Source organism: Cnephaeus nilssonii (assembly GCF_951640355.1).
Source record: "Cnephaeus nilssonii genome assembly, chromosome: 9".
NCBI lineage: Eukaryota > Metazoa > Chordata > Mammalia > Chiroptera > Vespertilionidae > Cnephaeus > Cnephaeus nilssonii.
The window spans coordinates 85,002,154-85,015,003 of record NC_137080.1 but is presented as its reverse complement, the minus strand read 5'-3'; the positions used below and the strand labels follow the sequence as shown (position 1 = coordinate 85,015,003).

General features: G+C 53.0%; 1 protein-coding gene across 2 annotated transcripts; it reads left to right on the top strand.

Moving 5' to 3' along the window:
* The first annotated feature begins 434 nt into the window (after nt 1-434).
* CNPY3 (canopy FGF signaling regulator 3) lies at nt 435-8,814 on the top strand. 2 transcript variants are annotated; one of them, XM_079780607.1, is made up of 6 exons: nt 435-739; nt 4,634-4,757; nt 5,439-5,535; nt 7,136-7,258; nt 7,464-7,581; nt 8,100-8,813. In XM_079780607.1, exons 1-6 carry the CDS (start codon nt 592-594, stop codon nt 8,303-8,305), a joined length of 816 nt encoding a protein of 271 aa, XP_079636733.1. In that variant the 5' UTR covers nt 435-591; the 3' UTR covers nt 8,306-8,813. The 2 variants fall into 2 exon arrangements, with proteins under 2 accessions (XP_079636733.1, XP_079636734.1); XM_079780608.1 differs by lacking the exons at nt 435-739; nt 4,634-4,757 and adding an exon at nt 5,310-5,338 and having other exon boundaries at nt 8,100-8,814.
* The last annotated feature ends 4,036 nt before the right edge of the window (nt 8,815-12,850 follow it).

Here is a 12,850-nt window from a genome sequence, read left to right as displayed (position 1 = left end):
ACACAGAGAGAGAAACAACACACACAGAAACAGACACACACACACACACAGAAACAGACACACACACACACCCACACACACACAGAAACACACACACAGAAACAGACACACACACACACACACACACACACAGAAACACACACACAGAAACAGACACACACACCACACACACACAGAAACACATACACACACCACACGCGCACACACAGAAACACATACACACACACACACACACACACACACACACACACACACACCCCGTCCTAATCCAGCCCCGCCCAGAGCCTCCGTTAGGGGGTGGGAAAAGATGTTGCCATTGGTCGCCGAGGACACCATCCTCTCTCTCATTGGCCCAAACCGAAAAGAGCTCATCCTCCCATTTGCTAGAGGGCGAACCCCGAAAAGCCCATTGGCTGCGCAGCCCGCGGGCTCCGTGGGCTCTGGGGCGGGCCGGGCGGCCAGCGGAGGGAGGGGGCTGGGCTCGCAGGGGCCCGGGTGCGAGGCACGTGTGCAGTCCAGGAAGCGTCTGCGAGAAGCTGCCCGGCGCGCGCCCGTGGGAAGCGCAGCCCTCCGGGTCGGGTCCGCTGGGCCATGGAGCCGCTGCCTGAGCCCGCGCCCCGGCCCGGGACCCGCTGGCTTCTGCTTCTCCCCCTGCTGCTGCTGCCGGCCCCGGAGCTGGGCCCGAGCCGGGCCCAAGCCGAGGAGACCGACTGGGTTCGCCTGCCCAGCAAATGCGAAGGTGAGGGGCGGGGCCCGCGGAGCGCCCCGCGGGAGGGGCCGGGCTTGCGGGAACGCTCGGGGTGGAAGGTCTTGGCTCCTGAGCGGGACCCCGGGGTACACGGGCGGGCGAAAGAGCGGGTGTCGGTGCACCTGGAGCTCACAAACCCGTAAAAACAAACAACTATCATCGGGGCAGTAGATGCCTTGATAGATGAAATGCAGGGTTTGGGGGCCAGGTGAGCCCCAGCCAGTCTCCCAGGGGTGGGGGAAGGCTGGGTGTAGAGGGGAGCCAGGAGAGGCTCCGCAGAGGAAGCGCAGAGAAAGTAGGAGTTGGCCGGGTGAAGAGAAGTAACAGGAGAGGGCCCCACGCAGGAAACCGCCCCGCAAAGGCCGGGTTTGAGGAACTGAAAGGGGAAGAACCCGAACCCTCCTGTGCCCACACCACAGCCCGCTCTGTGGGACTGGCTGCCTCCGCACCAGCTGTGAGCTCCCTGAGGACAGAGACCTTCTCTCCGATATTTTTGGAATAAATATAAATAAACGGGGGCTGTCGGGGCGGGGGGGTGTGGAGGAAGGAGGAGGGGCTGAGGCTTAGGGGGGGTCTCTTTGAGAGACTAGAACCTGGGGGGACTTTGTGAGGGAGGAAGATTTTAGGAATATGGAAAAAGAGAGCATCCCAAAGACCTAGGGGTGGATGTAGGTGTGGAACCAGAGGGGGAGAGAGAAAGGGTGCTGGCACATGAAGCAGAGATCCGGACTGTGAAGGGCCCACCTTTCCTTCCTCCCCTCCGTTCTCCTCCGTCCTTCCCACCTCCCTAACCCCAGGCCACCCAGAAAGTTGGCTGTGCATCTGTTTCATCCCAATTCCCAGCCTACAGCAGCCCAGATGGCCCCTAAGCACTGGGAAGTGGGGGGCGGGAAGGGTTTAGAACACATAATCCTTCCATTTGAGAGATGGAAGGTGAGATGCTTCAGAGATGGGCCGCCGTTGGGGGTGGAGGGGGGGGCGGGGAGTTTTCCGGGATGCAGTCCAGCCTGTACCTTCTCCCTCTCTCCCTTGGATAGACCTCGGGCTGTGATGCTTTCCTTTCCCTCTGCCCCCGGTGCCGAGGGAGATCCTTTGGGGGCTTCACTTCCTCTTCTCTGTTCGCTATTTTATTCTGATACCAAAGAGCCCCTGCTGTGTCTCATATTATGCTCCGAAGCTCACATTTCTTTTCCTTAGAGGCATTCACAGATCACAGAAGCGTAGGGCTGGCAAGGATCTTTGAGACCATTTTAGCACAACCTTGTTTTGTAGGTAACTGATCAAGATTACTTCAAAAGATTTTTAGTCACAGGATGGCTTGGCAAACTCCAACCCTTAGGCTCTTGATAGTGTATTTACTTTTATTTATCATTTTGTTATTAAATGCTGACCGTGTCTGGCCCACAAAGCCTGCCTCCTGGCTCAGTAGCCTGAGTGGAACAGGCCTTGGCACAGAGAAAGGAGAACGTGCCCAGAAAAAGAGCAAGTGCGTGTCCATGAGTGTCTGGGGTGGGCGCCATGAGTCTCCCCCAAGTCTGGATCCCCACAGGGGGTCTTGAAGAGGGAAAGTTTGGAAGAGTTGAGAAGCAAGGTTTTGGCTGATGAGTACAAGAGAGGTAGGTTGATGGGTTCCAACCTTCTGGGCCTGGAATACTACAGGCTGAGGGCATGGGAGAGGGGGCCAGAGGAGCCAGAAAAGTGATGACCTTGCACAACGTGCAGGACAGCGAGGGAAGGGAGCCCAGATGGTCCTGATGGAGAGCCAGGGAAATGAGTCGCCCTCAATTCATTGCGACTCTGAGATCACCAGCTTATACGTTGGAATTTTCGTGTGTCCCAAGTTCTCCAAGCCGTGTAGTAATATATATGTTACACAGTTTCACCACGCAAGCCTCCAGGGGATGCATTTGTTTTGGTGGTAGTCATTGGTTTTCTACCGAACTCTACCGTCCGTGTTATAACAATGCTGATGGCTGTCTTCTCTTCAGAGGCATCAGAAGCTGCTCAGCCACAAACACAGCCTCCCCCAGCAATACCTATCCTGTATCCAACACGTACAGAGTCCCAGACTAGAGGAATACAGAACAAATGCAGGACATGCACTCACTTTGGGTACTCCTGTGGTCTGATTAGAGAGGCACGGGAAAGGACAAGGCTGCACAGTCCTGGGGTGAAACCCAGAGCAGGTGGGATTAGCCCTGGCGGGGGCCTCAGTTGGTTGGAGTGTCGTCCGTACGCCGAAAGGTGGCGGGTTCGATTCCTAGTCAGAGCACATATCTAGGTTGTGCGTTCGATTTCCGGTCAGGGTCTGTATGGGAGACAGCCAATGGATGGTTCTCTCCCACATCCATGTTTCTTTTTTTAAATATATTTTATTGATTTTTTACAGAGAGGAAGGGAGAGGGATAGAGAGCTAGAAACATCGATGAGAGAGAATCATCGACCAGCTGCCTCCTGCACACCCCCTACCAGGGATGTGCCTGCAGCCAATGTACATGCCCTTGACCGGAATCGAACCTGGGACCCTTCAGTCCGCAGGCCGACGCTCTATCCACTGAGCCAAACCGGTTTCGGCTACATCCAAGTTTCTTTCTCTCTCCCCTTTCTCTCTGGGTGAGGATTAAAAAAAAGAAAGAAAGAGCAGGTGGGATTTGTACAAAAAAGGATTCCTCGGGGAGGAGACTTTTATGGTGAAGTTGGGAGAATAGGCAGAAAATCCCCAGGGCCCCTGGAGGGCAGCAAGCACTTCCTAAGGCACTGAAGTGGCAGCCGCAGCCTTCCTTCTGCAGTGAGAACTCTTTGTTTATACTTCTTTCTGCTCCATTAGACTGAGTCCCTGGAAGGGAGGAAAAAATAGAAACAAGGCCTCTGGAGGGGACTGATGCGGGAATAGGGAGCTGGTGTTGCACAACATGTGAAATCCAGCGATAAAACAGTCATAGGAGACATTTAGGGGGCAATTGGGGAAATTTGAATGTGGACTAAGTATTAGATGACCTTGGAATTATTGTCCATTTTCCAAGTAATCAAAATTGTTTTGCGGTTAGGTAGGAGAAGGTCCTTTTTCTCAGGAGATGCGTGATCACCTATTCAGGGGTGAAAGATCATGATGTTTGCAACTTACTTTCAAAATGGCTTAGCACAAACAATATATACAACAAAACCACAATGTATACAAGTGTGGGCAAAGTAGTTCACAGTTGTGAGCATGCAAAACAGTGTATTCTTGTATTATTAATTAATATTGTATTATTTATGTGACACAACTGTAAACCTACTTTTGCTCACTCCGTAAATTGTTGAGATATATTATCACATTGTTTTATGTTATCTATTGGAGAGAGCCAGTGGTAAATCATGAACCACTGTTGAATATGAACGGAAGGTATATAGTATATGTTCATGGTACTCTTCCATGTATTTTTTTAAAATATATTTGATTTTTTACAGAGAAGAAGGGAGAGGGAGAGAGAGTTAGAAACATCAGTGAGAGAGAAACATCAATCAGCTGCCTCCTGCACACTCCCTACTGGGGATGTGCCCGCAACCAAGGTACATGCCCCTGACCGGAATCGAACCTGGGACCCTTCAGTATGCAGACCGACGCTCTATCCACTGAGCCAAACCGGTTAGGGCCCAGCTTTTCTATATGTTTGAAAATTTTAAAACTAAAATGATTGTGGGGGGCAGAGGAGCAGAAAGGAGCTGGGAGGAATGAAGTTGGTGGTATAAGGGCCAAGAGTGGACATGGGGCACTGCTAACTCGCCCTCTGCCCCAGCGGACTCGCCCAGGCTGGGAGAGGCATTGACTGGAGTCTTTTGCTGGGAGCTGGCTCCCAGAGGACACGTGCACTCAGTCGGCTGTGCTGTGCCTCCCTCTCCCAGTGTGCAAATATGTCGCCGTGGAGCTGAAGTCAGCCTTTGAGGAAACTGGCAAGACCAAGGAGGTCCTTGACACAGGCTACGGCATCCTGGACCGGAAGGCCTCCGGAGTCAAATACACCAAGTCGTAAGTGAATGGGGACCCACTGGCCCGGCCTGCTTTGTTCCTCAAAGCTTCAGCGGCCTGGAGTTCCCTTCTCCCTTCTAGCCAGGCAGACCCACCAGAGGGAGGCAGCTCTAACTGAGACCTAAATTTACCCACGGGTTCTACGACTAACTAATTGGGTGGCTTTCCTAAATCCCTTAACTGCTCTGGCTTCACATTCCTCATCTGTACAAGCTAGCCTGTGATTCCCAGACTCTTGGATTTCATGGACCAATGCAATTTAAAAAATATTGGTAACACGAGATCACCAACATTTAATTTTGCCAGGTATAAATATCAAAAACAAATAAAAAACAACAACATAAAACTTCCATCAGCTATGGTCATTCTTTCAAAATTAAATGACATTTTAACATCAAAATTTTATACATTTTGCTTTATAAAAAAAAAAAACACACAAACCTACAGAATCATTGAGCTTTATAAAAAAAAAATTCCTTCCCGTAGAGCTGTTAAAATTTTGTCTCTCTGGTCTGTGTTCCAGCATTTCAGAGCACCCAGACCAGATGACCTATCTTCCTTCCAGCTCTGACTTCCCGTTGGTGAGATGCGCAGGCGTTGGGGTAGCAGGGCTGGAGGGACGGACCACTGACCACTGGGGCTGGGAGGGGGACTCAGCCCGCCGTGCTGCTGTCTCCACAGGGACTTACGGTTAATCGAAGTCACTGAGACCATTTGCAAGAGGCTCCTGGACTATAGCCTGCACAAGGAGAGGACCGGCAGTAACCGGTTTGCCAAGGTGGGATTGTGCTTGTCCTTGTTCCCTGCGGGGGCGGGGCCTGCGTGCGGCTGAGTGCGTCTGCTGGTGTGGCTGTGATTGAGGACCCTGCCCTGGAGCGTCCCTCCGTGGCCTCTTCCCACTCCTTGTGGATTGCTGTTTGCACTCCGCCTGTCCCGGGTGGCCTGCCTTTTCCTGGGCGATAGACACACTCATAACGGCTGGGCCTGCCCGTCAGGATCCTGCCTCAGTCCAGACTGCGGAAATGCCCAAAGTGCAGCCCCCAGGGGGGCCTAAAGCCCCAGTGCAGGGCGAAGTCAGGAAATCAGGGTTTAGAGAGGAACCCAGAGACTCTTGGCGGTGATTACCCTGGCCCTCCTCTGGGACCCCAGGGCACATACCTCACCCTCCATCCAGATGCCTCTGTGACGTGTAAGGCACTTACTACACCACCAATGCTTCTCTCCCTGGAGAAGGAGCTTTTTACAACAAGGCCCACACTTCTTTGTCTACGTCTTCAGCTCCTGGCACATCACTTCACCAGAGTCCCCTCCTAGCAATGGAGATCAGTATGAATTTCTCCCTGGCTGGTATGGCACAGTTGGTTGGGCGTCGTCCCATACACCAAAGGGTCTCCGGGTTGGTGCCCAGGCAGGGCACATGCCCAGGTTGCAGGCTCCATCCCCGGTGGAGGGTATGCAGGAGGCAGCCTATCGATGTTATGCTCTTCAGTGTTTCTCTCCCTTCCTCTCTCAAAATCAATAAACTATTTTAAAATAAAATTTGTATGAATTTTGTACCCTAGTTGATAATAAATTCATGTTTGCTTTAATGTAAAAATGTTAAAAGTTATTTTTCATAACAAGAAAGTTAGAAACAGCCTAACCATCCGTCAGACAGGGCGTGGCTAAATAGATGGATTGGCCGTTCAGTGGCCTGTTACACAACGGAGAAACAAAGGATGAGGTAGCTCTGCAAGGACTGAGCTAAGATCTTCTCCAATGTGTATCACTAAATAAAAAGGCAGAATAGTGTGTGACACATATATTACTGCTGTGTAAAAAGTGTGGGTGGGGCGAGGAGGATGCATCTGTATGTCTGTTGGCATGTATTTGTATGCATTATCTCTGGAAAGGTAGTTTGTTGTCTCCGGGGAGAAACCTAGGTAGCTGGCAGAAATGGAACAGAGTCTTTCCTGCCTTGCCTGAGCCCTCTCCCCAGCAAGGAGAGAGACAAGCCCTAGAAGAACCCCCAGCAGGGAGCGGGCCTGGGTGTGGGGGGTGAGTGAGCCCAGCCACAGTGCAGGGGGAGCCAAGACAAACGTATTTCCTGGAAAAGGAGGAGTGTCCATTCAGAGGGCCTGAGGGCAACAGCAAGCCTGTTGGAAAGGATAAGGTGTGGGGAGGCAGGACAGGGCGTGTGTGCGGGTGCGTGCGCATGCGTGCACGTGTGGGGGTTAAGGGAGGTACGCCTAAAAGAGGGGAGAGGAGGGTGAGGTCAAGTGTGAGGAACCTTAGAGGTCTTGGCTTCTCAGAGCTGGTCTTGGGCCTCCAGCAGCCCCCGCCGAGGAGGGCAGGAGGCAGGGAAGCGACTCCCTCTCATGTCCGGTCGCCTCTTCCAGGGCATGTCAGAGACGTTTGAGACGCTACACAACCTGGTACACAAAGGGGTCAAGGTGGTGATGGACATCCCCTATGAGCTGTGGAACGAGACCTCTGCAGAGGTGGCCGACCTCAAGAAGCAGGTAGGCCCTTCGGCCCTTCGGCTGCTGCGCCCCCGGGGGTGGGGACGGCTCTGCTGCTGAGAAGGCCACCACGGGACATGGGCCTCTCCCCATGTTTGCTCAGGAGAACCCGGCCGCCCGCCTGTCTCGTGTGGCTGAGGCCCCGCTGAGCTCCTCTGAAGGGACCCAGCGCCGGGCCTTGCCAACGCGAGGGTTGTGATTACAGTGCGACGTGCTGGTGGAGGAGTTTGAGGAGGTGATCGAGGACTGGTACCGGAACCACCAGGAGGAGGACCTGACGCAGTTCCTCTGCGCCAACCACGTGCTGAAGGGCAAGGACACCAGTGAGTCTGAGGGAGGGAGGGAGGAGGCAGGGCGGTTGGCCCTCGATTTCATTGCGTGCTCCCCCTCAGGGGAGGTAGGGAGGGGGGACGGAAAAGAAATACGAAAGAGACGGTGTTGTCCTGGCTGGGTGGCTCGGTTGGCTGGGCAGCGTCCTGTACACCGAAAGATGGTGGGTTCGATTCCCCGTCAGGGCACATGCCCAGGGTGCAGGTTCAATCCCAGGGGTAGTACAGGAGGCAGCGAATTGATGTCTCTCTCCCCCTACCCCTCTCTGAAATCAGTTAAAAAAAATTAAAATAAAGAAATCACTGCCCCCTGGGAGCTTGACGTGACAGGGTGGGTGAGAGGCACCAAACAGGTGCAGAGCAACACGCAGAGAACTCCGGGGCCCAGCGGGGCCTGGGCCACAGGGAGGTGGGATAGGGACTTGGGTGTCAGGCAGCCATTCCAGCTGCCACTCCCACGGCTCCCCAAGCAGTGCTCCTCGCCCAGCAACCAGTCTCTCCTCCTCACCCAGGTTGCCTAGCAGAGCAGTGGTCCGGCAAGAAGGGGGACACAGCCGCGCTGGGAGGGAAGAAGTCCAAGAAGAAGAGCAGCAGGGCCAAGGCCTCCGGGGGCAGCGGCAGCAAACAGAGGAAGGAGCTGGGAGACCCCGGCCCCGAGGAGGACGAGGGCGTCCAGCAGGCATCGCCCCTCACACACAGCCCCCCTGATGAGCTTTGAGCCTAACCTGGCAGCCCCTGAACCCAGACTCCTGACGTGGAGATGGAAGAATCTGAGGCTCGGCTCTGGCAGGCAAAGACGGCTCTCCCGGCCCCGGGTCCTCCCGGCCTCGCTGGGTCCTCTCCTGTCCGGGAGAGGCACAGCTCTGGGAAGAACTCGGATAGCTGCGGTCAGCCCACGCTGGCCTTTCCCTCTGCCAAGCATTTCCGTCCTGGCCAGGCTTCAGGCAGGCCGTGCGGTTTCGGGACTGCCGAGAACGCAGTGTGAACTCAGGAGCGGCAGGTGTCGCTGGGGCCCAGGACTGGAGCCCTCTGGACCCTGTGGGGAGGGCACGCCGGGCCTTCATCTCCCCTCACCCCTGCCCCCACCGCAAAGCAAGACTGCAGGCCCCAACCCCTCCTTTCTCTCCTCCTCCTGTGGACACCTTGTGCTCTGCCTGGCCCTCCCCAGGGTTCACAGAGTAAAAACCTTTTGGCCTTTTTTGTTCTGATTTCTGAGTCACCTTCAGCCCCTTGTTGCTCCTCCCTGCCCTTTACCTTCCAGCCCTGGGGGCTGAGGACGGGGAGAGCCCCGGCTGTTGTGGGGTAAAGGGCAGGCCTGCGGGGAGGCCCAGCACAGTGCCTGCCCCCTCCCTCGGGCCAGGAGGGGCCTCATTTTTGCCCTGAGCACCTGGCTGCCCTCACTCCCACCTCCATCCGGCCCTGCCTGTTGGTCTTGAACCTTGTTCCCTGATCGATCACTCTGCTCTAGCTGTTGTCCCTGGAGCCTAAGGGGGAGGACACCCCAGTCCCCTGAGGACAGCCGGTTACACCATGTCCCTGTGTCCTCCGGGAGCAGGGAGGGCGGGAAGGCTGGCCTCTGGGAGGTGGGGTGGAGGCACCTGCCCAGCCTGGCCTGAGGGCAGGGATCGGGCGGGGGAGGGGGGGGTAGCAGTAGTGATGACAGTGGCGCTGTGCGGAGCGCTGTGCTTTCCCCCACACTGCACTGTGGGCTGGGTGCTGTTCACCCCATTTTGTAGGGAAGGAAACAGGCTCAAGTCAGGGGACGTGCCCGAAGTCCTACTGTTCACTGTACAGCTGGCACTGAGACCCTGGTTTCCAGACTGCAAGCCCAGCATTGTCTCCACTGCCCACAGCCGCCAGGGCACCATCCCAGTGCCTGGCACTGCATATTGAACTGGTTTGTTTGGTTTGGTTCCTTGGCCGTAACCTACCTCCACCAACAAGCCTCCTTTAAAGGGAAAATGGGAAACAGCTGTTGCTTCTTAGAAGGAGAGAATGGTGGGAGGTCCCATCAGCACGGGGCCCCCACCAAGTCCCCTGTGGGCACTGAGACCCTCACTCCCCTGGGCCGGGCGCAGTGGGCAGGAGGGGATGCACTGCTGAAGTGCCCCAGATTCGTCATCTTCTGGTGAAGAGGCTCTGGAGTATGATATGGGAGTGAGGGGTGCCCTCAGCCTGGGCTCAGCCTCTTCCCCAAGGTGGGGCAGCCAAGGCCATGGAGAGTGGAACAAACTGGGATTTTATTCCCTCTGGTCAGCGAGGCCTTGAAGGATATTTTTTGGTCTGTGCCCCACCTCCAGGACTGATAACTGCTCCTGTTAAAAGGGCTGTGGGATTCCAGCATAGATTCCAGTTCCAGCCTCAACTTGGTTCTGCGCACAGGAAATGACGGGTTGGGGTTGGGGGCTGGAACGCAGGGCTGGAAAACCATTTGCAAACCCCTGAGCTGTCACTAATCCAAACCCACAACCTTCAGTGCCTGGCTTACGTCTGTCCCCAAAGCTTTATTGATCCTTAGGGTAGGATGAGGCAAAGATGTATCCTCTTACCAGGGTGGTGGCCCAGTGGCCCAATCCCAGGCCAGGCCCGCACCAGAGGGCAGACAGCTGTGACTACTTTGCTCTTTGACCTGTGGCTGCCCCATGAGAGCCCTCTCCTCCCCCTGCCCCCACAGGGCAGGCATGCTGCACTCACCAGCACTCCAGCAGACAGCTTCTCCCCAGGCCCAGCCTGGAAAAGGCAGAAGGCTGCCCTGGCCAGGTAGCTCAGATACACCAAGGTTGCGGGTTCAATACCCAGTCAGGGCACATACAAGAAGCAACCAATGAATGCAAAAATGAGTGAAACAACAAATTGGTGTTTTTCTCTCTTCCTTCCTCTCTGACTCTAAAAACTATTTTTAAATGGGGGTGGGGAGGTCAGAAAGTAGGCTCCAGCTTCCCAGGTTGTTTTTCCTCTCCCCACCACACATACAAGCCTTTTTGAACTTAAATATTGCCTCCCACTTTCTCACACCCCTCCCCTCCACTAGGTGAAGGGACAGTCCCCCGTTAGAAACCCTCTTAGAATAGGGTTTCCTACCCCCACCTGGACATGAAAGTCACCTGAGATGCTTGTTAAACATACAGATGTCTGGGCCCACTTCAGATTCGCTGGGTTGAAGACCTAGGAGCCTGCGTGCCGAGGCCAGCTAGAACCCACTTCACCAGGAGAAACTCAGTGTTATCTAAGAGGGAGCAGGGCTTCAATGAAGCCACACTGTCCGGGTCTTATACTGAGAAACATGACTTGTCAGAGCCCCAGAGAGGATCTGTCTCCGATGAGGACTTCCATCATCCAGAATCACAAACGCTGATGGACCAAGCATGAGGCCAGTTTGTTCCAACTCAATGATTAAAGAACCATAGGCCCTGGTAGTCCAGTCTCAGGGGTTGGGCCCCAGAAAATTATAGTAAATATACAAACCCATGCATGGCAGCCTCTTAAGTATGGAGCCCTTGTGCAGTGCACAACCTACCCAGGTGTTCACAGCAGCTCTACATCACTTAGTTTGCAAGTGCTAACAAAATCCCTGAAGGCACATTTTTCACGACGGAGGCATGAGCCATGTGTAATCGGTTTACGGAAGAGCTCTGTGAATTAATCCCGAGGCAGAGCCAGCTGAATCTCTCCTCAACATCCCCCGATGGCCTCGTTTGCTTTATTAAGGAGTTTCACTGTATTAATAATAGTAGCCACTTTCTGTGAGTGCTATGCGGCAAGCACACAGCTCTGCAGGCTTAATTCATTTAATAAAGCTGTGATCACAAGGCCATAGATTTTTTAAAATATTGAAGTAAATTATACATACAGAAAAGTGCACATAAGTGTATAACCTCAGTGAATTTTTATAAACACCACCCAAGTCACCAGCAACCATGAAACATTACCATCACCACCACCCCCGCCCCCCCCCCCCACACACACACACACACACCACAAAAAGAACAAGGATTTTTGTCTATTTTGTTCCCTGTTGTATCCCAGTACTGAGTACAGAGCCTGGCACAGAGGAGATGCTTAATAAATAGCTGTTAAATGAATGCGGTGTAGAAAGGTGAAGTAATGTGCCCATGGTCACACATTTAGTAAGTGGCCCAACCAGGGTGAGCCCAGGTGGGATGGCTTCAGTGTCCTGGGGCACAGCCATTACACCATAGTAACCTGCAGTTACTGCTTGTTCGGACAGCATCCTGCCCTTATATAGCTTTCTTCTAAAAGGCAGACCCGCTGCTCTCTGCTAGTCTGTTTATGTCTTCAGAAGTTAATGTTGGGAATGCAAGACCAAGTTAATCTTCAAGTCTTTCTCTCATCAAAGTTTATATTTGTGTATAGCTTAAAGCCAGTTTGATCCTTAAGCTGCCCCCCAGGGCTGGCTTTCTCTCTTTGCAATTTGAGAGGAATCCAGTTTCATTCATTCTTTCTCTAAAATTGCACCCTCCATCTATTAAGCTTGTACAGGCCAACAGAACTTAAAATTCCATAAATGATTGTGATTGTGGATAAGAAGGTGTTGCTGCACACTAGAAGCAGGCTGACTCCACCACCAGTTTTGGAAGAGGACAACATAAGTTACTACCCTCCACCCCCAAATATAAATGGTTTAGTACATCCTGATACGCCAAGGTTGCAGATTCAATCCTTGGTCAGGGCACATACAAGATCAACCAATGAATGCATAAACAAGTGGAACAAATAGATGGGGGTTTTTCCCTCTCTCCCTCTCTCTCTAAAAATAAATTAAAAACAAATTTAAAAAAACATTATTTTGTTAGTAATTACTTACCAAAGTGGTCTTGGCATTTTACTGTTCAACTCATCGAGATGTGACAGCAGGTGCTGTCACCTGTTTCATGAGCAATGCTCAGCCTGTGACCAAGGTTCAAATAGCGGGTCATTTTTATGTAGAAAAACAGCTCAGGGAGCAGACTGGCATATACCTATGAGATATTACGGAGGTTAGCACACCTTAAAACTGCTTTTAACAAAGTGTGAAATAGTCAAAGAGAACCTCTCTTCGTAAACATTGATGAAATTCTCAGATGCACAAAGCTTTATAGACTGTAGACACCATTAATCAGTGTACAACCCAATGATATAGGGACCAACTTTACACTCAACAAAACTTTATTAAAGCAGACTCTTATTTGGTATATTAAAAAGTCCAAAAAGGATCCTTGTGATAAATCTGCTAGCAGAGTCCATCCACCCCCCCAACCCCACC